This window comes from Indicator indicator, chromosome Z (assembly GCF_027791375.1).
Source record: "Indicator indicator isolate 239-I01 chromosome Z, UM_Iind_1.1, whole genome shotgun sequence".
Lineage (NCBI taxonomy): Eukaryota > Metazoa > Chordata > Aves > Piciformes > Indicatoridae > Indicator > Indicator indicator.
In genome coordinates this window covers 27358111-27384851 of record NC_072053.1, presented here as the reverse complement: position 1 = coordinate 27384851, position 26741 = coordinate 27358111, and the positions used below count along the sequence as shown (strand labels likewise).

Here is a 26741-nt window from a genome sequence, read left to right as displayed (position 1 = left end):
GTAAAACAGGGGGAACACTATACATTAAGCCAGGTGTAAAACAATCAAGGGAAGTAAGAACAGGAAAGTAGTTCTACTCCATGTAACTTAAGGAAGATACTGGCTCTGTTCAGGTTAGTCCATGCAGGAACTGGTTGCTTGGGAGAAAATTAGTGAGCTGCCTGCACTGCTGGATCTCCAACAGTAAAGGCCAGCTTGGTCTAGCAGACTGATATGAGAGAACTAAGCTGAAACAAGAAAACCCTCCTTTGCCTCAGTACTGGCACATCTATCTGGAAAGAAACCAAAACCAAACAATAAAACCACACCACAGTAAAAGTGAACCCTTGCAGCCATAAACGCAGTGCAAAATTATCACTTAACATCTGTTCAAAGATAAGGGCTTTCTTTAGCCCAAATTAAGTGAAATCAACCAGGTACAAGTACATGTGAGCAACAGTGACGAGATCTATTTCACAGGGGGCCTTTATGAAGGAAAGTCTTCTCATACTAATGAGCTGTGGCTGGCCTGAACATGTCCAGTGTCACATAGGACTGTCCTGCAACATCTTGTTGAAAAGGAGGTAAGACAGTTGACTGGCTGTTGATTTCCTTCTTGCTGTGTTCGGAGATAAGAAATTCCCTTGTTTTAACAGAATTTTTAAGGTATGGATTGAACGGTGCTCTTTCACTGGAATCTTCCAGCTTTAACACTTCTTCATTATCATTTTCTTCTTTTGTAATTGAAGTCTCTTGGGACTCACACAAATCATCCTCCAGCATTTCTGTAGGTTGGCTTTCCTTCACTGGTATCAAAGCTGAATGCATTTGACTTCTGTTATCTTGATCAGTAATTATATAAGGCATGGAAGATGAAAAACATTTAGCAACTTCATTTTCTTCATTATACAGTCTCTTTCTATCTCCAATAACCATGACTTTTGTATTAATATCAGTATATTCAGAAACATGCCTTTCACAATTGATAAGCAGAGATCCTTCCTGGCTTCCTTCAGGAAAATAATATTCCAAAACACTTAGGTCTTCAGAGTCTATGGGTTTGTCCTCAGGTATTCCTTTCTCCAAAAATGAATTATTCTGTCAGTACAAAGGGATAAATCAGAAAGTGATATAACATACTCATTTATATATATATATTTAAAGATATTGCCATTTGTTTCAACCCTTAAGTGTACTAATAAATAGTTCATATGCATTCCAGCTGGAATGCAAAGATACATGAATGAGTACTAAAAAAGACAATGTTATTCCGCCCATTTGTTAAACAATTTCATATTAGGTTTTCTGTGACACGTCACTGAAGGCTCAGAATCAGCCTCAGATGGTTTCTATCTTTTCTGCTCTAACCAGTCATTTTCAAGATGAAAGTTTAAAACCCATTCTCCACAGATTACACTTTCAGTGTAAACCTGATCAAATCCAGTTCATTCAAATAAACTTAATGACTTTAATAAGGAATAAATATCCAATAGTAAAAAACATGGAAATGTTTACACAATACTATACCAAATATTATTATATGTTACCCTACCTTTTTTGCAGAGGAGGGAGGAGATACCCAGATGTGGGAATCTGACCTCAGTAGACTCAATAACCTGAGCACGTTTAACAGGCTTCATTTAATAAGCTATCCTTCTAACCACTCACCAATCACTTTATAACTCCAAATTATTATGTTTAGATATCACTTAAGAATCAAATTAATATACTTTATAAAGATGCATCATCTTTAGTTTGAAATACAAGGAAGAGCATTTTATAGCAGTTAAACAGAAGAATTGATTAACATTTTTTTTTTGTTTTTTTAGTCATAAACTGGCTGTCAGAGAAGGACTTCTCTCCATTTGATCCTTTTTTTTAATACATAAAATTGCAGTTATTACCATAGATCTATCAAGAGGCCATCCCACTGCAATGCTTCCCACAGGATTGGGTATATCAGGCCAGCAAACCTTTTTAAACCTATCATTGAGAAAGGAACTTTAGTTAAATGGTGAGAGAAATAGAATGAACAAATCTTCAGAAAACCCAAATACTGCTAGAATATCAAGCTTTCAAAAAGGAAATCTTTCCTATATTAGTACATTAAAATATTTTCCCCTTGTATTATTTTTTATTACAAAATATCATAACAACTAAATCTTAGGTTTCAGAGACATTGCAGAAGATTTACTAAAGCAAAAAAGTAATTTATTTTTTTTAATTGTACAGTAGGTCAAATAATGGCACACGAAACCAAGGCTGAACACAAAATCACTGGTGATTATGTTTCAGGGTTGTTCTTTGGCAAAAAGCCACCTCAGATAACTTTGCTCTAGGAAAGTGTCCCTAGCACTACACCACTCTAGAGTTGTTATGCTAACAGCAGATAAATGATGCTAACTGTGCCTTATGATTGCCCGGCGGAGTAGTAAACAGGAAACAATATTAATGACTCTTTGATACTGGGTACATATGCAAGTGAATGAAAACCAGGCCATAGCCTGACTTCTCACATTCCAATTTGGCCTACTCAAGAAGATGATAAATGCTCAACTACATCTCAAAATATTCTATAGAAGCACGACATAGCTTCTTACTGCTGTAAAAATTCAGAATATACAACACAGATTAAGATGTAAATGAGGTGGAAATTACATTCACTGCTTCAGGTATATTTACTACCTGATGCTTCACATAATAATAATCTTTGTTCCGATAACTTGTAACACCCCCAAATAGTTAAGATTTTTAACCTTATTATTAGGCTTCAGCCAACAACCTTTCACACTGAAGAAAAGCACACTTTATAACCTAAAAGCACCTTCACAGCCATCTTTGTGATGTTAGCATATCCCCATGCTGTGAGAAAGCAGTTTAAGAGCTGGCAAAGAAAAAGACTATGAACCATGTATAGATATGGATCCATACTCACGTATGTACTCTCGTATGCTCTCACGTGATGTAATTTCTAGTTTGTTCAGGACTTCTTTGGAGCACAAGGGAAGTCTCACCAATTAACAGATGTTAAGCTAAGTTAAGCAGCAAGGGTTACATGAAATGTGTTCTAGTGGTGTAGTAGCAGATACACTGAGAGCTTTTGAGGAACTTTACTTTGGGGATTATGAAGTTTTCGGTAACTGACTTAAAGAATGCTCCTCTCACTTGATAGACCATGCAACTGTAAATGGCACATAGCATTTACCACCAGGCACAGGTGATAGGCAAATCTGATTCTCTTATTTCTTTTGTTCTTATTTACTGCACTTCATAAAATTAATACTTTTTTTTTTTTTGCACAACAGCACAATAACTGCAATTACAAAATAACCTGTACACTTAGTTATTTATTAATCCTATTGCTTATTTTATTTTCTTAAGGTGACATTGGTTTGGAATTCAGCAAAAAGAAAGATTTATAAAAATTTGCCTTTTACAAGTTAAAAATAATTCACTGTATTCAGTTTCGAAAGGCAGAAAAGTACTCACATGTTTTTTTTCAAAATGCACATTATCCAAATGCCTAACAGAGACAACATGCTTAATCCAATGGGTAGAGCAATGAAAAGAATATCTTCTTTATCTTTAGAGGGAAAAAGAAAAAAACAACACAACAACACAGATGTTTACACTTGCTTCATGTTTTCCCTTAAGACAGCTAAATTTCAACATCTAACTCATCCAGACAGCACAGTTCTAAAGAACTCTGTCAAAACTAGCCAAAATTACTCAAAATACTGCATGGCACTCATTGCATGATGCAGCAAAATACAAGTATTTTGAGTCCTACAAGTCAGGTACTCAGCCAGAAAGGCAGCTCATGATGAGGCTTCTCAAGATATCTCAGGAACAGATGCACTGCGGTTCAAAATTTCCTTTATTAAGGAACACAATAATTAAGATTGGAAGGGACATCTGTAGGTTACCTCATCCTACTCTGAAATTAGAATGAGGCTGCTTAGGATGATACCAAACCAACCTTTGAAAATCATCTAGGATGAAAGTCTACTACCTCTCTGGATACCTACTGTAGTCACCTAAAACTGCCATATAGTGGCATTTGTACCTGTTACTACAAAATAAACAGTAAATTCAACTAGGAGATAGGTTTTAAATACACAAAAAAATTACACTTACTCTGACTGAATCAGTGCTACCTTCCAACTACCTACCAGAGGCAGGCACTAAGCCACAAAGACCAGACCTCAGTATAGTCTAACTTCCCTTGCATTTGACTAGCAAAAATTAAATTTGCTTTGATTCCCATGACAAATTTAAGCGTAGATCATGCACACATTGCATTTCAGTCTGGCTACTATAACAAGTTATGTATACATTGAAAACATTCTTACAGAAGCAGAAATTAGGAAGTGTCTGAACTTCTGACCTGCAGACATCTTGTTAACCTCTAGCTAAAACAAATAGTAAGGAAATAGGAAGAGGTACTTCCCCCACACAAAATGGCCACAACCACAACTCATCTATTACTTAAAACTTACGTAGCAGAAGATATGCAATGCAGTGCACATGTATTCTGAAACTAGGATCTCAGATGGAAATATCTGCTTTTTAGTAAGCTGTTAGGCACCCCGTCCGACAATCAACAGCATACAAAGTGCTTCTCCCACAAATATCCATAGTATTCCACAGCCATATTGACTGCAAAGTAAAGGTTTTAGGGTTTTACTGTCTAATCTTGAGGTTTTAGCCTGTGAAATGATCAGTGAAATTGAGTTACAATCAGCTAGTTTGGGTAATTTTTCCTCCTTGTTTGGCTTAACACTTTAAAAAAAAAATTAATAAATGCCTAACAAAAATGACCTGTTTCTTAGTCCCAAAGCTATTTTTAAAATAGTAATAACTAATATGGAATATTATTACCAAATTTCAAAGTCTTGAAGGTTTTTGGCTCTCCACTGGTTCCACCAGCTTCATTGCTTGCCATGATATAGACAGTATATTGCGTATCAGACTTTAAGGACTTCAATCGGTATTGCAGAACATCAGAGTTCACTGTTTCATCTTTTTCAGAGAAGATTTTTGTCAATAAACAGAGAAAGGCATTGAATACTTACATAGCATTCTTTTATAATGGCAGATCACAACGTATTTTAAATACAACTTGAAATACAAAGCAACCTTATCAGTCCTTAAAGAAAATGTAAACTACCCAACATTTTTCAATGCTTCTTAAAACTCTTGTGGGGAAAAAAATAAACACACCACCACTACCACAACCAACCAAACAAAAAGACCCCACTAAACATAACAAAATAAAACCAGCAATAAACTAAAAAAAAAACCCATTATGTATTTGTGTTTTAAAATAAATACACTTTTTCTTTTTTTTTTTTTAAGCTATTATTACCAGATAAGCAAATTTTTACCTCCTGGAGTTTATTTTATCATTAAAAACAGTGTATTGAGAAATTAATTTCCAGGAACTTAGGCTCAGAAATTAATAGCTTAAAACAGTTGCAATAGATGCAACTTACCAGCACTTGGATATGACCCCAAGAAAAGAAGAAAGTAAAAATCAACAGGAAGTTTTTTCACAGTTTCAAAATGCTTTGCTGAATAGAACTCAATGTTTTCAATATCTTTTCCAGTACTGAAAACAGCATGAAGTGCTTCACTCTTAAATTATTTTAAATTATAAATAATTTGAAATAATAATGGTATGTACTATAATGTTCTGTGTCTATGTTTTGGTAGGGCCATGACACAGCCCAGTACAAACCCAGACAGGCCTAGACACGGTCCCTTTCTCTCCCCTCCTTCCTGCAGAGAAACAGGGCAACGTGGGAAAAAGAACAAAGGGGACAGGACTCCTGCCTGTCTGGTAAACAAGCTGTTTATCTGGAGTGAGAGCACGTAAGTTGACCACTGCTTCCCCAGACACAAGGTCTTTGTTTCTGCCTTTTATGGTTATAGCCTAGGAGAACACCTTTCCACTGGGCAGCTACACGTTAGCTTCAGTGCCCCATTGGACCAACCGATCTCTGGCCAGATGTATATAGAGCTTGACCTGGTAGTCACCTTTTCCTTGCTTCAAGCCTTGCTCAAGCCTTGCTTCAAGCCTACTTGGACCCATCTCATGGAAGCTGCCTCGAGTTGCCCTGCCCTGCCTCGAGTGCCTAGTCCAGAGCCTGGATAAAGCCATGAGCTGTATACAGCAAGCCGGAGAAGCCAGGAGCCTAGAAGCCGGATCCGCCTAGCCTGCTTTCCCTTGCCACCAGAATTGTGCTGTGCCTCAGTTTACCCAGGAACCAAGCAAGCACCCATTGTGAAGAGTGTTGTTAACTGCCCGCCATCTGCTGAAACCAGATCAGCCTGGGACCATGCAGTAAACTCTCCTTGCCAGCAATCTGCCACGCCAGTGCTGTACGAGAGCACCCCAAAGCTAACACAGCAGCAGCATCCCTCACGTGGGTAAAACCAGCTGTGAGTAATTAATTCACTGCCCTTTGGGTTTAAAGGTTCTTATCGAGCCTCCCCCCCACTGTAATTGAGCGCTATCTGCTCTCGGGGACTTTCTCTTTCCAAGTTATTGCCTCCTAGTTTGCATAAAATTGTTTATATTTGCCCTAAGACTGCATATTCCCGTTGTAAATATATATTTCAACTGTACAACGATCCTGCTTAACGAATTTGGCAACTTTCATTAATAAAGTGTTACTAATATTTTATTAACACCAGTTTGCCACATCGGTTATTATCGTTGTAAGGGTAATTAATAAACATCCCCTTCGTGACAGTCTACAAACAGTATTAAAAGCATGTTCAATCTATGAAATTAAAGTCACTAAAATATTTGCACAAAGTAAAAGTCAAAGCACGTCATCATTCAGTTTAGGCTAGAATCACTCAGGAAACAGATATACTGCAGTATGCCCAGAGATTATTAAATAAACAGAGTTTCTCTTAAATCAAGGGGAAAGTGAAATTCTAGAACTAAAAGGCCATCAATGAAGTCACCTTGGAATAAACCCCCATTCTATTCTTATCAAAAAGACCTGATATCAGAGAAGCCTCAAAAACCCCACCAATACAGTATGGCTTTGCCATTTAAATTTAACACCCTTGACTTGCTATTTAAAATTAATTTCCTAAAGAAAGTAATCTGAACCCCTAAAATGGGCAGAGGCTGCTTTACATTAGGTGTAATATAGAGACATAACTCCATAACATGAGGCTGCATGTCTTGAGGATGCTGCCACACAAAGCAGTCAGCATGAAATTGCTCAGAAACCAGCATGGCAGGGAAAATTGAATATAGAGGACTGAATCTGACATAAATAACAAATTCCTCTTTCTGATTTAAAATTTAACAAGAATAATTTTGCCATGGCTATGAACTGGATATCCAGAAGCAACTGAAGACATCACAAGATTTAAGATATTTAAAAAAAAAAAAAAAATTGTTAGGTTTCTGCCAACAGTGATGTCTAAATAAAGATGGGGGGAGGTAAAGAATGACTTCTGAAGAACTGAATGATCGAACGGCACTCTCATAAACTCTACAGGAAGAACAAATTTAGGTGGCCAAAACACTCTTGCAAAGGATTCTGCTGAAATTTAGGGTGCAGAAGTTCTGAATACATAGGATTATACCAGCACCTTGTATCAGTACTGCTCCTGAGGTAGAAGATTAAGAATGTGCTCAAGAGTTATGCTATCAGCCTCCAGAGCAGAAAAGCAATACCAAGCAAAAGAAAACCAGTCACATGTTAAGAAATGTTAGGAAATTAATCTAAAAACTATGTCCAAATAAACTATTTCTTGGCAGCTTATTTTAATTTCTTGATTGTCATGTGCTGTTTCATTTTTATTACAAAACTGACCGTAAAAACATTTTTACCAGAAAATTTCCACCATGCTGTTCTAGAAGCTGAAAAGGTACCCTTCCAAGGACATGCATGTGACTTGCAAACTCACTGAACCCTCACAAGGTTCAAACTCATGAATCTGCACATAAATATTCTCCTCCAATATAGAATCATAGAATGGTCCGGGCCAGAAGGGCCCTCCGAAGGTCATCTAGTCTGACCTCCCCCCAGTCAGCAGGGACATCCCCAACTAGACCAGGCTGCCCAGGGCCTCGTCAAGCCTCACCTTGAATATCTCCAGGGAAGGGGCCTCACCACCTCCCCAGGCAACCCCTTACAGTGTTCCACCACCCTCATAGTGACGACCTTGTTCCTCATATCCAATCTAAATCTGCCCTTCTCCAGATTGAAGCCATTGTCCCGTGTCCTGTCACCACAGGCCCTTGTAAACAGTCTCTCCCCATCCTTCCTATAGTCCCTCTTCAGGCAATGTAAGGCTGATATTAGGTCTCCCTGGAGCCTTCTCTTTTCCAGGCTGAACAACCCCAGCTCCCTCTGCCTGTACCCATAGCAGAAGTGGTCTAACCTCCTGATCATTTGCATGGCCCTCCTCTGGACCCTCTCCATCAGGTCCATGTCCTTCCTGTGTTGAAGGCTCCAGACCTGCACACAGTACTCCAGGTGAGGTCTTACCAGAGCAAAGTGGCAGAATCACCTCTCTGGATCTGCTGGCAACACATCTTTTGATGCAGCCCAGGATGTGATTGGCCTTCTGGGCTGCAAGCACACACTGCCTGCTCATGTCCATACTTTAGTTCCTCTACTTTGTCATGATTTTTCCATTGGCTTCACAGGTATGTCACAGCTGAAGAGAGTTTTGAGTATGGAGCAACACCAGTACATGTGTGAAAAGGGAAAATAGCAAGTATCTGACAAATAATACTCTAATTTGGTATAATTCTGCACATTTTGTCTTTTCACTGTTAATGGAGAACATTCTGCAAAAAGCCTCTCGTATGTGAATTTCCTTTCTGGTCTAAAAAGGGAAGAGGAATGATAATGCTGCCCTATATTAACTTAATTTATCACCTTGAGGACTTTCAAAACCTGCCTGGACACACTCCTGTGCAGCCTGATCTAGGCAAACCTGGACTAGGTGATCTCTGGAGGTCCCTTCCAACCACTGACATTCTTTGATACTATGACAAAGGCATTCACTGGCTGTACTACCATGGGTATTACAATACTAATAGTTAGAAAGCTTAATTGAGAACAAGCAGTGTTGTACAAAATAAATTCAGTACAAAGAAACTAAGCACAAATACACGTGTAGTATTAAAGCATTATTTACTGGAACACCCCATCATTTCAATTAAACCTAAAAAAAGTTTTAATCTTTATGTAAACTGCATTTTAGTACCAGTATTTTCAGGTATATCTATACCATACCACAACAAAGTGTGCTATTAGCAGTGGAAATAACTATCTTCAGGCAGCAGATTGTCATAACCCTGTTGAAAGCATGGATATTTACTGTATACTTACTCAATTCTTTTCCATCTTCAGGCTTATAAAATATTGTATAGTTACTGAGAAATCCATTTCTTTTATCCTTTGAAATCTCCTTCCATTTTATTGTAACTTCATTTTTCCCTGGAATACCTGTGTCAGCCACAGGTCCTTCCGATGGTTCTACACAGAATCATTATAAATTAGAAAAAGTCGTAAAATAGTCTAAATATGGCAATGTTATCCATCTGCATTATGTCACACATACCGGTGGCATTAGGGGCAACAAATGTACAAGTAAGTATGTCACCTTAGTGCTCTGACACAGTCCTTAACTTTTCTCAGCCTCTTTAATGTGTGATTTCTTCTGATCATACTTCCCCCCTCATCTAGTCTGGCATTTGCATAGTTTTCAGTGTTTTCGCATTTGAATACCTCAGGATTGTTAAAAGGCTCTATCTGCATAACATCAGAGAGGTCAAGAGATAAAACATCCTTATGCACTCATGTGGGAACTCAAGTGCAAAGTGGGTACATGCAGAACATCTCTGGCTGAGGGTCTCCAGCACACCTAGTCGTTGTCCAGTACATTAGACAAAGTCTTTCTGCTGACACAGTATAACCACACATGCATTGCTCTTAGCTTCGAAGCAAGAGTTCTCCGTGCTTCAATTATTTATTTACAAATATTTATAAATAATTTGAATACATATTTATTCAAAGCGATTGTTTTCCTTACCATTCTCTGGCAAGCTTTAGTACAGTCACAGATCCCTATGAACAGGAAAGCACTTAAAATAAAGTTCTAATTGTGCTAGTAGTTCTCAGAAAATAAATACTGCTTTACCCCTGCCTCGTGTTTAATGCTATTTAGTAGTGCATTGGATGCACTGTGCTATGTGTGCATCCACACTTACACAGACCTATATACATCACACAGACACAGAAATGGGTATTTTCACCTCATGTCTTAAAGTTACCAATAACCTACATTCCTATGGCTGGCTATATGAATCACTGAATTCACATTAAACTTCTACAAATAAAGAAACCTTCCTTCCCACCTTTCTAAAAAGAAACTATTTCATCCACAATTTCTATCCAAGGGCAACCATCATGGCTTCTCACCATGTTTGTTATGTACAAAGCTGTAACAATTTGGTTATCTTATTATTTAACTTATTAACTTGGTTATCTTACTATTTAAGGCAAGCTTTTCTGAGCTATCTATTTTATTCTGTGAGTAGAATTTCCTCATATATTAAGATTGATAAACACAGCCAAAAATTAAAATTACTATGCAGTCTAACTATGTATCTAAACGAGCTGTAACATTTAAGAGACAGTTCAAAAACCTGTTTTGAGCTTGTAGCAATACTCTTTCCAAATGCTTTTTGGAAAGATTTACACAGCGAGTAAATCTTACAGCAAATTAATGGATTCAAGCAGCACTGTACTTGTATCAAAAGGTACACATTTTCTTTACTGAAGAGTAGCTGATCCATGAACAGAAATCAGGAAGCCCAAATCCTGATTTTTTTCAGCATCTATATCTGTCCTCCAAATTGCTCACGGATGTTACACTCTGAGACACAGACTATGACATACCTTACACAACATTACTAGTTTAAGATACTTACTTTTTTCTTGAACATAAGTTTGTATGGAATATGGAGCCACTACTGTATTTCCATAGAGAGGATACACTGAGATGTTGTAGCATATAAATGGTTTAAAGTTTTCTGTAAAGGAGAAAAAAAAAAAGAATATTTACCTACATATCTTTGCATACAATTCTGTATGCAAGACTAATACTATGAAAGTAAAATAAATTACAAGGCAGCTCTAAATATATTGTTACAGATATCTATTTTCTTCAACTTTTTAGCAAGCCTGAAATGCTCAAATTGCCCTAAACACAATGAATTTTATTCAGTAGTATTCATAAAAGCACTTGGTTCTTGACTCACTTTTCAACAGAAATACTTTGAATAGGTAACTATACTGCAGCCTTATACAGCTGACCCAATTAAGGCTTCTGGAAATGAAGTTTTGAACTGTGAACAATCCAGCAGCCAAGTAATTAACACCCACCTCTGAGCAAAACCTTTGTGGCTTTATACCCCATGGGATTAAAACAGTGTAAAGGGTTTCCTTAAGATCTGCACCTTGTTCATCAGGAATAATGGCTATCCACAGATCCCTCCATTATCAGCTCTCTGATACTTTTTCAATCCCTTATACCTACCGCAACCCCATAAAAATTGTGATGGCCCACATACTGTCCTTAGAAATGATTCTCCAAAAAGAATGCCAGAATCAGGCCTGAAAAGCAGTAAGTCTGAATTTGCTTTGACATTTCTAATGTCACTTGTGCTTAGGGTAAACAGAGCCCTCCTAATAAGGCAGAGGAGGAAAGATGGGGTTTTTAACATACTTGGAGAACAGCAATAACTAGCATTTATTTCTCACAGTAAATTGATTAAATAAGGCAATTTTCAGTGTAAAACTCAAGAGTCACCTATCTCAATTCAATGCCTAATAAACTGCTGCTCTTGAATTCTACTTCAAGCAGATTTTTTATTAATTTGTTTTATTGTAGCACAGAAATAGTATTTAAAACACTGTTGTCTAAGCCGGTAAAATAAATTTCATGGGCAAGCTGGCTATGTTCAATATTAATGAAGCAAACATTCCATTTCACTTTAAAAAGCACAAGGTACTTGTTTTCCAAAATCTGGAAATTCCTTTTCATGTAGGATTCAGAAAGATGCTTGTATGCACAGGAACTGTTTTCAGATGTGATAAAATCGTAAGTCATTGATAAAGAACCAGAGAATAACTAATACAAAATTCACTTATCAAATAGATCACATTTATTATATATTTTCACCATTATTCCTGTTTGTAAAAACCAAAACAAAACCCAACAAAAAAACACCAAAGGTATAAAGACAGGCAAATTAATTTCATCAGCTAAAGGTAATGTGCATGGGATATTCACATCAACATCAACATTCCATGCCTGGAGCTCCTCTCCTGTGAGGACAGGATGAGAGTTTTGGGGTTGTTCAGTTTGAAGAAGAGAAGGCTCTGAGGAGACCTTATTGTGGCCTTCTGAATGGGGCCTACAAGAAAGCCCAGGAGGGACTCTTTGGGGTGTCAGGTAGCGATAGGACTAGGGGGAATGGATGCAAGCTAGAGGAGGGGAGATTCAGATTAAACGTCAGTTCTTCACCCCAAGGGCGATGAGACACTGGAACAGATTTGCCCAAGGAGGTGGTAGAAGTCCCATCCCTGGAGGTTTTTAAGGCCAGGCTGGATGTGGTTCTGGGCAACCTGATCTAGTGTGAGGTGTCCCTTGCACATCGAAGGGGGGTTGGAACTAGACAACCCTTGGGGACTCTTCCAACCCTGACGATTCTGTGATGTTTTATTCTGTTGTTTACACACATATCTCTTGATCTTCATTAAAACTATGTACAAATAACCAAAACTTTACTACCTAGAGAGACTATTTGTTAAAAAACACAATCAGCCTCTAAAACAAGAAAGTGAGCAGAACTCGTCAGTGCCTCTCAGAAATACCTTGGGTCATTATACAATCCTGAATGATATTTAATAAGCTAGATTGACTAATCACTCCACTTGCTTATTTTAAAGCAGAATTCTCCCTCAAAAACTCTTTCCGGTTTCTTGTGCTATCTCTAACACACATACAGGCATATAATTTTTCCCCATCTTTGAATTAATTTGTTTTTTTTCAGATTTCTCTGCTAAAATAGCATACAACTGTCACAAGCTTCCTTACTGAAAGATTCATGGCATAAGATCAAGCCACAAAAGTACTTAAACAAGAAATCTGGACCCTAATCTTATATGGGTCTTGCACTCTCTTGCACGTTGTGTGAATAGTTGAGAGACTTGGATTTGGTATTAAATTACATGCAAAGATTTCAATAAAAGCATGTGAAAATACTGTTGGGTTTTCATAATGCTCTTTTGAAATCTATTTCTAAAAAAAAATGTTCAGCCTTGCTTGTCTTTTCTGCTCTGCTTATAAATAAATATACATAAATACAAACATATATGTATATCGTTATGGCTGTAACTGATAAATGAACATACTTTTTTTAGTTTTCCAGACTGTAGAATTTGTTACATATTGCCAAGATCTATCAAAAGGATTTGCCTCCAGTTCCTCATACCACTCAACTATGTACTGAGTTACTTCTGCTTCAGAGGCTGTCCATTCCACAACCACTTCTTCCTTTGTTGTGAAGGTCCTCACTGTTTCAATAATCTGAGAAGCTAGAAGTTTCACACAAGAAATGTCAGCAATTCTATCTCCATAAAAACCACAGCAAGCAAATAATTTGATTATAGCAAACTGATATTGCATCTTTAGAAAAGCATGAAACTTAGTGAAGGTTAAAAAAAGAAGCTTAAAAACTTACTTTATGTTCACATTCTCTAAATAATTTTTAATTAAGCATATAAGAATTGTCACAATGAAAAGGGGCAGGAGTGGGGGGACTGAGGAGAAAATCCTCAAGGGGGTTTACACATACTGATTCAAAGACCAGTCTCTTAGTATCTAAATTTTATAGTTTAAGTTTATAAAATTTACAATTACCAATTTACAACCAGTTTTACAAGTAGTGCAGATAAGCAGGTTTTAATTGAGGTGATAAAAGGCAATAGGAAACCAGTAAAACAAGAAAGGTCATGAATGACAGTAAATTATCAACCTGTAGAACAGAGGCAATGAAAGCCTGAATGAAAACCCAGGGTGGCAAAGCAGAAGGAAAAAAAGAGCTGGTGAAACAGATGGGGGAAAATGTATGTAAAGGAAAAAAGAAAAAAAAAAAAGGCATGTCACAGTATGGAAAAATCAGGAAAACATTTTCTTGTGGAATGCAGAAGTAGATAGAAAAGATAGTCAGCAACCTCCAGGACATGATAACATCAGGTCTGCATATTCAGCTTTCTGCTGAGAAGTGAACTTTGAGCAGTTCCAGGGAGGCATTTCCAATTACTTCCCCAACAACTGATACAGAAGTGATTCAAGAGCGTTAAGTGGAGTGTTTCTTTCAAATCACAGGTGGGCAATAGAAAGCTGTCACACAAGTGTCAGAGAGAGAGCAATAGTAAAATAAGAGCCAAAAACACAACAGTTGTGGCGGAGCACACCAGCGTCCTGGGCAATGTGGGAATACATACAAAAGGAGAATAAAAAATGTTTCTCTTGCTGCTTCCACTGACTCATTTGAGGGACAGCTGTTAAGCACCCCTTTGAAGAACACTGCAATAGAGGGCTGTGGTACTCTATTTCTCAATCTAGTAGGGATATGAGACAGAATGGTGTGGGACTTGATAAGGGAGGTCTAAAGTTATAAAATAAGCCCAGAAAACCCCTCAGAAAGTAGTAACAGAAATTCTAACACAACATCCTAAAGCGCTGGTATCTCAAAACAACCCCCCCCCCCCCAATAATGGTTTATACCAAAACCAATAAATCAATCAAATATTATTGTTCAAGTTAAAAGCAATGGAATACACAGCTTTTGTACATAACACAGGTATATAAACACATCAAGGACAGAAGTCCTAACACATTTTTGCTTCCACTCTAACAGAACACAAATGTCAGGAAAGTAAGTTTTTCTAATGAGAAAAATGTCATGGCACTGAGAATTCTTACTTTTTTCATTAGTGGATGGAATCCTCAAAACAGCTTCAGGAGAATATCCAGCAGAGTTATAAGCAGTAACAGATATTATGTATGCCTCTTCATTTAACAGTAAACTAATATTCTTACTCATAGAGAAGTTTGTCCTTTTAAGTGCAGCATCATTTTCTGGAAAATACTGTATTTTGTAACCTAGAATTCTTCCAGAAGGTGGGAAGTCATTTAATGGCTATTAAAAATAAATAAATAAAAATAAATACATACATACATTTAAAAAAATTAAATGCAGTAATAAGTATTTCACAGTCTTATTTGTATAATCTAAAGTATGTACTGTACTAAAGAGTCCAGATCAAATCACAAAGTTATTACACTCTGTTTAGAAAAGCAAAATACTTTCTTCAGACCTATTTTCAGGACAGTGAGCTGCAACAATTTCATTGAAAGTAAGGCTTAAAAGTCAAATACTGAAATTTGAATGCAAAGTGAAATTAAACACAGTTTTGGTAAGCCGTATCATTTAAGAGCTGTTGCCAAGACTTTCAATTGGATTTTCTAGAGATCTGAGCATAATTAAACCCTTTGTTTCTGCATAGGATTACAAAAACTCTATTCATGGCCCATTTAGTGAATGAAAATCTTTTTAATTCTGCTTTAGTTCAATGAGGTTTTTTTCTGATGACAGTAAAACTCTCTGGCAGCTATACATCCTACAACACTGAAATACTTAAATGGAATATCAGCTGCAGGATACTAACATGATTATTAATTCACAAAATGTATATATACCTTCCACAGAAGATGTACAAATCTACTTTCAGCTGAGGGTGAAGACTCAATTACCCTCCAAAAATCCACTTTTTCTGAAGGAGCTATTTAAAGATACAAAAATATCTTTAACATTTTTGTTATGTTCAAAAGTGTAATATGATAAAACCAATCAGAAGGTTTTAAAAAAATAGAGTCAGAGAGCAACTTATTAAAGTTTTCCCTTGCCTAATGCTGTGCCTTTTTTCCCTAAGGAATACGGTTTCTCTCTTTCTCTAAGTTTGCTTCTGTGTTCTTTTATTTGTTGAGTTCTAGAGGAGATTTTCTAGTCTTCTTTTATAAATGTCAATTTAGTTTCTCTACTTAAAATTAATGTTATTGGACATAATTGCTGTACTACATTTCTGCTAGTCATACTTCATAATGTTCAGTCTCCACCAGAACCCTTTCAATTTCCCTCTATTCACTGTTTATTCACCCATTTTTTTCCTTAGCCCTGTGTTGTATCCCTTTTCAAATCTCCTCCACTTCTTCTTGTCTTTCAGTTTTCCCTCTTTCTATATTTAAACAAAATGCACACATTCTGTTTAAACAGCAGAATTCCAAATTCAATAAACTGATAGTACTCTGAAAATATAGTTTTCCATTAATACATTCTGATTCCCTGAAGTATAACCAAATAAAAACTTACTGAATAGTTAGCCTACCTTTCTCTTCTGTGCTTGCACTTTTCCTTCTACTCCATTCACTCCAGAACATTGACCCAACACTGATACACCGAACTGCAACTGAATACTCTGTGGAGTCCCACAGACCTGTGAGATTACACGATCCTGTTTTCTCTCCAGAATTCAGTGGGACTGTGACAATTTCCTGAAAGCAGATATGATGGCAAAAACTATTTGCTATAAAATTGCATGCAGATAAGACAGTTTCTAAAAAAACTACAAATAATGCAGTTCTTATGTTTCCCAGCTCACTCCTCCGAAACTAAAAATTACTTAGTTAATACCTAATTTTTCCGTATAGCATTCTTCATTCTTCCTGTAAAACTATAGGTTTGAAAAACTTGAGCCAAAACTAGGTCTGTACAGACTGGCCTATGGCATGAACTGGGGGCAGCTCACACATGATTCTGGAACAGCTGTGCTGACACAGGAACTGCTGGATGACTGGAATTCCCACTGGTGGGAAGTAACTGGTTGTTGCTAAAACTGGTATCACTGTAATGTCCTGGACACAGCTCCACCTCACAGTAGAAGCATCCCTGGGGAAGCCATGATCACCTCCTTCTTGTGAGATTGTGGTACTTGTTTCTTTTCTTTTTCTTTTCTGGGTTAAAAGGTCTCCTAGCTCTCAGCCATGTATCAGTGTGGCTAGACTACATCTCAGAGATCATTAGCATATAATTAAAATGAAAGGACTAACAAAACCACAGGAAATTCTGTTACTAAGAGAAAAAAGGAAGATGTAGCCTTTAGATGTTAAAGGAAGAGTATGAGAAATAATTGATGCAGTATCTTCTTGGAAAAGGAATGACAAGGTAATTTCCTCATCTTAAAAGAAGCCCGTTTGCATCTCACTGATGGGAGTCAGAAGCTTCTAACAAAAGGTGAAGGAAGACAGGAAAACCAGGAACTGAAGGTGATGCATCAACTCAACTGAACTGACAATGGAAAAATCAAAGAAAACAACAATAACCATAGAAAGATTTAAATATTTCCTTACAGAAGAACTGATATAATAAGTACATCAACATTAATGTCTTCTCTTTAGAACTGCAGAAAATAAAAATTAACAACGCCTCTCGAATTTCAGATGACTGAAACAAAAAGGTACTAAAATAAATGTTGAAGCTAGCTAAATTCTAACAAGGTCAGCACGGGTAAGTTTCAGAATAAGGAATTCTTTCTTGGGAGCTAAGCTGAAGTAGTAATATCACAGATATTTACATCAAGGCCAAAAACCTCTGAGGAATTCTTATTTTCCATCAGCTGAACCTTCCAATGAAAAGTGAACCAAACAGTAACATGACAAAATGCAGACACCCACTCCTTTGAACACCACAATGGGAAGTGCACTGCCTAATAAAACTGAAAATTTCAGTCCATTCTGATCTCAAGAAACTGTCAAAACCAGAAGACTGATTCTATGAGTGTGTATTCAGGGATCTACAAAGCACTGCTTGTTGACAGACCCTTTAGCCAACCTGAAATAAAAAGGGCTTCAAAACTATTATCAGCCTCCCGCAGAACTTCACAATGAATTACAGACACTTCAAACTAGCTTTTACTTTCTCGACAAAAGGCTGTTAAGTGTATTTAATTGTAATAAGAAACTTACTAAATGCAAGCCCAAACTGAGGTCATCTGCTTTTCATTCAGCACAAAAATGGCTCAGAGCAAACTATTTGGATCATTTTGGTAGGAAAGCTTAACAGGTCAAGGAAGTATCTGTCCTTTCCATGTATGTGCTGAGAGAAGAACAGCTCCTGTATCTAACTGATGGTTCAAGGCTGTCTTTCTTAGCCACTGCCATTTGGCTGGCTACAGGCAGAAATACAAATCATGCCTGAATAAGATCCTGCGGAACTAAACTCAGGAAATTTTTGTTTTTATTGATCACAACCAACAACTTTTTCTCTAGAATGTCTGTGGAAAAATGTAAATATGTTCTGAGGAAGACAACAGGTGTAGACTGCACTTGATAGTGAAAGAAGTAGATGGAGTAATTCTTATGCAGGTGCTGATAGACACAATACACAATAATGCTGCAACTTTGCAAAAAATTAAATGCTTTCAACATTTAGGAAAGATCTCCTATGTATGTAAGCATCACAAGAACACCAGTGTCTTGACTCCAAAGGGATAAACATATAAATTAATAGTTAAAAGACCTTTTCAATATTAATTTATTAATGTGATAAAGACAGGGGAAGTAATTTTGCTTCAGCTAATTAAGGGTATAGGTGAGAAAGTGGGAAGAATGTGAGGATCCTGCCCCCAAGGCGGGAGCCAAGTAAATTTCGCACCAGGTCAGGTACTGGTCAGTGTGTCTGGGACACTTGAGTTCAGAAGTTCAAGCATTTCACTGACCCCTGAAGAGACCACCACCAGACATGCAGTCTGGGAACTGTTGTTGTGACATAGAGGTTCTTTGTTCTTGAAACCAATCAGGTTGTTGCACGGGAAGAGTTATGTTATAAAAGCCCCCAGAGGGGGAAGGAAAGGTGTAGATGCAGGAAGGTATGCAACCAGTGCTGTAAACAAACCTTCTTTAACAGACTTTGTCCCTCAACAAATTTTTAGTAGTGAGCTTGTTTCTCACAATTAATATCAAATATTAGATTCTGGGTGGACCAGAGCCAGCCTACCCATCACATCACAAAAAATGCCTAATATGCCATATTTACCACAAAGAGACTTGCTGTAAGGACGTGATGAGAATGCTAGTTAGAAACACCTTCAGTATTAAGAACTCTCCTCTCTCAGAGTTATGCTTTTAATGTATAAGATAGTGAGGTCAGGGCAGACATCTCAGTTTAATGAACTAAAAACAAAACAAACAAACAAACAAACAAAAAAAAAACAACGAACAAGACAAGCAACCTGACCCATTCTTACATGTGGAAGAAGAAATAGCAATACTGCAAATAAAATCACTTCCATACTGAGGAGCATTGGAATAGGCCACTTGAAAGGAGCAAATGGCTAAAAAGCTGTTTCTTCTCTAACAGTTCCATTTAAGTGTCAGAAAGACAAACGCAGAAAAGCAACTTCCTTTACTTTCCATCCTGAAAAATTTATACTTTAATTCACATGAAAATCAGTGTATCATTAGTGCACCCTAATCTGATTCATCTATTCTGGTCAAGAGTAAAAGCAGGTTTTAACACCAAAATGCAATGGAAAGATGAAACATTACGATTGTGTGTGTAATCCCTGAGCCTAAGGTCATCCTTTAGAAATGTATTCAGAAATATGGTATGTACCAAAACAGTCACTGACTAAAAGGAAGAGAACAATTAATCCTAGCCAACAGTTATCTTAATATCATGTATACTTAACTATGCTCCACTAAAATAACAATGTTTTAATCATTATTTCCAACTATTTCTTGTATTTTTTTTAATTTAGCCTTATATAACATTAAAAAATTAGAAATTAACACTCAGAAGAAAATATATATATAGCTTACCGAAGAGTTTGAATATAAGTTTCTGTATTGAATTTGGCAAAAAAATTTTTTTGAAGAGATAATCTTCTCAGGCATTTTCCAGGTTACTGTAAGCAACTGCTTTATATCAGTGATTCTTTTAACTGAAAGTATTTCAGGAGGGTCTAATTTCACTAAATGGAGAAACAAAAACATTAGAAGCGTTTTTCCCCATTACAAAAATTCAAAATTGTTCCCCCTGTGTATTCCACGAAGTTAAATTACTCTCCAATAACATACATCCTATCAGACCACACACATGACAGTCTAGTTTATAGGCACAAGTCTATATATGGGTAGTTATCTACATGAGAGATTGCACACACAACCTATTTAAATGCCGACAAACATGCTCTCAAACTGATGTGCAGGTTTCTTTTATCCAGGTCATCACCGAAGAATTTTACCCAGACAGCACAGCAGGGGAAAGAAAGAAAGAGGAGCTGGGATGCCAAACTGCACATGAGGGACAAACTCACTTGAAAAGGATTAGAGGGAGATAGAAGTTTGAAGCAGACAATAGGAAAAGAATGGACTAACACAGAGAAAAGAGATGGCTGGTACAGAGGATGTGGAAATTAATGAGAAGGCACAGCACGTCTGAACACAGGGAGTAAAGTGTGTATGGCTGAAGAGCAGATGAAGTCCTGCAGCAAAAAAACTCTGAAAAAGGTTGTTGATTAACTACACTAAAATGAGCAGCAGAAAATGCAGCACAGTACAAAGGGACAAGAGGCAGACAAAACTGTTCAAGCTCCTGAGAATCACAGTACAGGTAATTCTTTAACATTCCTATCCAGGAATGGAGAAATTACAATACTCATTTACAGCCAGTCCAAGTTTCAATAAAAAGTTTCAGTATATGACCTGTACTTGTTAATAATGTAAAACTTAGTAATTTATAATGGATATGTCAAACATTATCTTATAAACATGTTGTAGTTAGACATTTCACAGTCTGTGTACAGTACTCTAAAAAGAAATTGCTGAAAAGAGCTGTGAAAGACCATGTAAAAAAGAGACTTGCTTCAACCAAATTAGAAACATCCAGTTTTGACGACAAAATAATTGGGAAGGATGAAATATTTTATTTAACCTTAAATATAATTTCAGAGACTTCATAATTTTAACTAACAATTAAAATCAGACAGCACTTGAAAACTGGAACAAATTTAAAACCAGATGAAGCCTGAATAATAGTTTCAAAACCATGCTACTGAAAATTTATCTTTTCCTTAGTTTATTCTATGTAAACCAACTTTTATTAGACAATTTGTTTCAAATTTCTCTAACCTGCATTTTGTAAGGAGGAAAAAAGAATTGCAGAGGGCACAGTCAGCTCAACCTATGATGCTTTACATCTGTTTAACTCTTGCTATTAATTACCTATGTTTTCCATACGTATGGGAACACAGTCTGAGAAGGCTTCACCCAAAATGTTTTCAGCTTTCACCTGAAAACAAGACGAACTACTATATGGAGTATCTGGATGATGAAACGAACATGACTCTGTTTTGCTTTCACAGCAGAATACCCCTCCTTCTGACATCCTAAAAACCAAAAGAAAATAATTATAAATTACAGGATTCTTTTTTAATAACTTCAATTGATTGTTGGGCTACTGTTTAATCATTATCAGTATGTTTTTGAAGTTTCAGGAAATTCTTAGCAGTGAACATCTCCTTACACAATACGATTGTGCAAACAAACACTCTTTCTTAATTTCACCGCTCCTGTAAATGCGTATGAATAGCCTGCACAGACTCAATTAGTTCTAACAGCAATTATTAAGACGACTTTCCAGAACCAGTAATGAAAAGTAAAAACATGTCTTAATGGGGGGTCCATCTGCTGTTATTATTTTAGATTAAAAACTCAGAAAGTAGTGAAATTATGTCACTCCATGGAAGACCTTCTTTAAAAATACAGGCGGGTAGATACAGCTAGTAACACATGGCACAGATTTATGTGAAAACAAGCTTTTGTTAATCTTTTTTAGTATTAAATAAATAAAGCCAAACTGTACCACTACCAAGATAACAGAAATTTGACAGATTTTCCTGAAAGAACACATTGATAATATTCTGTATTTACAGCATATACTTACATAATAAGTATGTGGGATGCAAAACTAACAACATTTATTTCTTTTTACCAAGCCCCAGAGAAACTATCAAACAAACAAAAAATCATATGTGAACCCTGTGTTAAACATTTCATATCATGCAGTAAGCACATGGATATTTGTGCAAGTAATAAACAGTTTGAGGCTGGTATTTCATGGACACTTTTAAGCTAGTGTAAGCCTGCACTGCTGCCAAGAGAAGCAGTTCTGCCTTCCCTAACACGAACACCGGTTTGTTTTCCACCCACAGCTCTCCTCCCTTGTGCCAGTGCTTTTGTAGTCATATGGTGAACTCATCTTGGGAGTTATCTAGATTAAAATTAATGGTTGGATTTTACTGAAAATAGTTTTGCAATCCACTTCAGTCCTTGATTAAGAATTTATGCTGGTACAGAAAGAAACAGTATTGAAACTTACTTTCAATAGCTGTTCTAGTTTGTAGTTTCACAAACTCAGCTAGGTTGTAAAATATAGCAACACTAAAACCAGTATGAATGCTCCACCTAATGAAGACAGAAGCCTAAAATGGCAATAAAACTAAAGATGTTTTCCTGCCCTACCTACCATTTTAACTAAAAAATATATCATATGCTAGCATAATTAGAATACAAGCCTCTATCTCTTAGAATGTGAATTCCTTCCAGTTCTCAAAATTAATTTTAGACATTTTAGAAAACTCTTCATAAAATTTTATTAAAGAGCACAACAAGCAACATGACTATGAAGAACAGACTGAAAAGCGTGTTTGGGACAAAATCTGTGCTATCACCTTCAAAACTATCTGCTACAGAACAACACTGATTTCACCATTTTCACAGTAACTTATGAAAAAGTAAGCTCCTTAGAAGTATTTAAAAGTTAACAGACATGAAAGAATCAAGCATTTGTGTTTCTGTAACTGGAGACTATGTAGTTTGTAAATACAAATCCCAGGATGGAGGCAATCCAAAATGGGTAACTAACTCTGGATTCTTTCACTGAAACCCCATGACTCCAAAGGTCCCTATGCTAAATCCTACAGGTCTTAAGCAGAATATAAGAGATTTCAATAGTTTTAACTTGGAATTGTTTAAAGTACAGGAGGAAATAATCTTTTTCACCCAAAGTGAAGATAGCTAGTTACACAGAAAGTTTCAGGTTGACAGTTCCACAAAGAGCCTCCATTCTCCATTTGTACCCACACTCACACAGCTTTTCATCTAAGTAGTAATGCTACTTCAAGTGAATAGCAATTCTGACATAAACATTTGTCTACTGAATACTGGGTTCAGATGCTAATTTCCATTACACAGCATACTTAAAATGTATCAGATCGAAACTTCTTTCAACTACTGGCAAAACCATATGACTCTGAACTCCATGCTTCCAAGGTTTCTTTTAAACAGAAGTCAGTATATGAAGGGAAAGGAACTAGTGGTCTAACCCCAGAAGTCCATTTCCAAATACATCCTGTACTTACATTTTGCGGTAAAGAGTATAGTTTGTCATAAGATATGTTTCTCTTCCTGAATTCCAGGTGCAGGTAAGTTTAGTATTAAAGTAAAAAGTGCAGGAAATATTTCTTGGTGTATCTGGTGGAACTACAACAAGAGTTTAGAAAAAAGAATCCAAAATAAGTCATTTTAATGTACAACTGATTTTCTCGGTCAAAAAACAGATTACAGCTTACTTCACTTTATATTTCCTTATTGCCCTCGAAATTCCTCATAAAACCAAAACACACCCACACTTTCTTCCCCTGGGGAGACAGAGAGATTTTTCTCCAACTACTTCCCAGAAGTACTTAACTGAGTGAGCCTGACCGTATTTTCAGCACATCATTACCTAAACCCGCTACATGCATTGTCCTGAACCTCTAAGTATACACCCTGCAATGCACCTGTAGTTCAAGTTCATTCCAGAGAGTAAGAGGAAAACAAAGAAACAGGACAAAAGTTTAGGAAAAGGCATTCTCTGAAATTCCAGAATGTCTAACGACTCACCACATGAAAACCCCTAGTCTGAGGAGCCTGCAGGACCTCAGAGTACAGAAGACAACTTCCTAGGAAGCATACCTATATGACCTTGAAGAGATCACTAATTCTAGCCTCTCTTATAAGCAAGGTAGCAAAAAGGAAACAACTCTGCAATCTCTGACTCTGCAGTCTCAAGTCATCCATAAAAGTGTAACAGCTTTATAAGACCTCTTTGTAAAAGCCAGACTTCTTCACTCTATAAGAAAAATTAGACTTGAAAGGAAGAGAATTGCAACAAGTGCACATAAATTGGTTGGAAAAGTCCCTTCTCCAAAATACAATTTTTCTGTCAGACCTAATATAACACTCATAATATCTTTCCTTTATTTACAATCTTAGCATACATTAAACTATGTGGACAGCTAATACCTTCTACTGCTTTTTATTCCATCCATGTATTTCTGCATTTATTCCTTTGTTACTAGGATGGGACCCATGGGCATATGATAGTATCACCTGGACTAAATCTGTTCTATAAATTAGAGAATATGCATATGTACACATACACATGTATCCTATAATGTTCTCATTAGAAATTGTAACTACAATTTTTTCAGAATTGAGGATTAGAGAAGAAAACCTCCCTGGAGAAAGCCGAAGTTTTCTAGGCTAGATAGAAGACAGAGCCAAAGGGACAAACCCAGTATCCTTTCAACTCAGTGGAAAACCTCCACTCACTTCAGCTATCCAAAAGTCAGGGCGAAAGATATTATGAACCAGTGTCAGTAAAGAATGTCTGCAAATTCATACTTTATTTCAGGGAAAAAAACACAAAGGAGATACATGAATACAGGTGTCTTACAATGCCACAGGCTAAAAAAAAAAAAAAATCTGTTTTAAAAGTATGCAGTTGACAATAAGTTATTAGAAGATGTTAAATTTTTTTTTTTTAAACAATTTTCTACTTACGGCCAGATTCTACTTCCGTGTGAACCAGAAGTTGTTCCTCGTCCAGGTACTTCATGAAACATTTCACATGAGCTTTGCTGTAAGTGAAATTATGGATGGTTACACTAGATACAGTCTCGTTCACAATGTTATAGTTTTCCTGAGCAATCAATTCATGATTCAATTTCCAGATTATGTGGCTTGCATTTCTGTGAGGTGTATAGCGTTTTCCAAGAGAACAATAGAGTTTCAGGGTGGATCCTCTTTCAATTTCAGGAGATGAAGGAAAGATGTCAGCATCTCTGACAGAGTTTTCATCTAAAAACAAAATCAAGGATATCACATAACCTAATTAATTAAAATGCCAGTGGAAAAACAATAATTTGTTTTGTTCTCTACACATCGATTTGATTAGATTTTTTTTCATATAGAGTTCAGATAAAATGCTCAGTCATTCAAATCAGACATTGCTGTAAGGAAACTCAATTTGCATTAATATTACCACATGCAAAAATTGTATTTCTATAATTATAGAAATAGTGAAAAATTTCAGCTCTAATGCTTTTTAATAGCTGAAAATGAAGAGAGCCTTTTGTCTCTTACATTCATTTTTTTAAAACCATTCCTATATGTAAAAGGTATGCATACCATTGAGATGTTATCATTACTAACTACTCTATCAGAAAATACATTGAACTGGTAAGCCTAACACTTACAACTAAGCTGCAATGTATTTCAGTATCCCCTTAGTACTTGTACCCCTTACAGAATTTATATTTCCAGATACATTGCAGGAGTTATATGTGTGTAAAAGAAATACACAGAAGCAGGCTGAATGAATCAATTCAGCAACAAGTTATCAAACAGCTCAAGTATCACCAATTAAAAGTCCTGCAAGGAGCTCGCTTTTTTTGTTGGTTTGGGTTTTTTTTCTGTTACTTATTACTTGATGCCAAATTTCATGAATAAATCTGTTACCACCACCACCCTGTTTTATAGGTAGCACTACTTTGCTAGAACACAGGAATGAAAAGGAATCAAAAAATAAAACTTCCTTGTTTTCCTGTAATTGTCTCCTTTGGAGCATATTAACTGTAAACTGCTTTCTGTTTCTTTTTGTTTCCTTGTTGTTTCAAAGCAATTTCACCATGTTCCAAAGTCATAAACATTAGTTCAGAATCCAACAAGAACTGAATTATGATATGTCTTCCAGATGCAAATTACTCATTTATATTGTGTGCAACAGGGAAACAGTTAACAAAGTAAGTTTGTTTGGGTTTTTTTTTTTAATATTTTAAATACTTTAATACTTTAAATAAAAAAAAGAAAAAATCCAGGCTATCATAATCACAACTAACATTCCACAAAGAAGACATCCAAAGCTCCATAAATTAGCTATTTTTATATGTATACACTAACTTCTATTTCTTTTTTTTTTTTTTTCTCCCCAAAACCCTTTAATATTTCATTTGGAGGAACTCACCTTTTGGAAAACTCTCTTATGGTAGAATAGGTGCTAATAGCAAGAAACATACCTGCTGTAGAGCTGCAGAGTAGGATAAACAGCCAAATCAAATAGTTGAACATCTCCTTTCCATTAACTATAGGCAGGAAATGCTGTGATAAAATAAAAATGAAAATAATACACTTCAAGTAAAGATGCCCCTATAATAAATATTTGCATAGGATTTAATACAGGTATTCAGTGTTTCTCACTTGTG

General features: G+C 36.4%; 1 protein-coding gene across 1 annotated transcript; it reads right to left on the bottom strand.

The window, feature by feature from the left end:
• Window positions 1-489: 489 nt before the first annotated feature.
• Window positions 490-26607, bottom strand: IL31RA (interleukin 31 receptor A). Its single transcript, XM_054398054.1, has 15 exons — window positions 26556-26607; window positions 25042-25338; window positions 23577-23697; window positions 21379-21542; window positions 19975-20126; window positions 16485-16650; window positions 15799-15881; window positions 15022-15238; window positions 13446-13628; window positions 10958-11059; window positions 9354-9500; window positions 4861-5001; window positions 3469-3562; window positions 1884-1962; window positions 490-1077 (listed from the first exon to the last, which is right to left on the bottom strand). The coding sequence occupies exons 1-15, from the start codon at window positions 26605-26607 to the stop codon at window positions 490-492; spliced, it is 2586 nt and encodes an 861-aa protein (XP_054254029.1).
• Window positions 26608-26741: the final 134 nt, after the last annotated feature.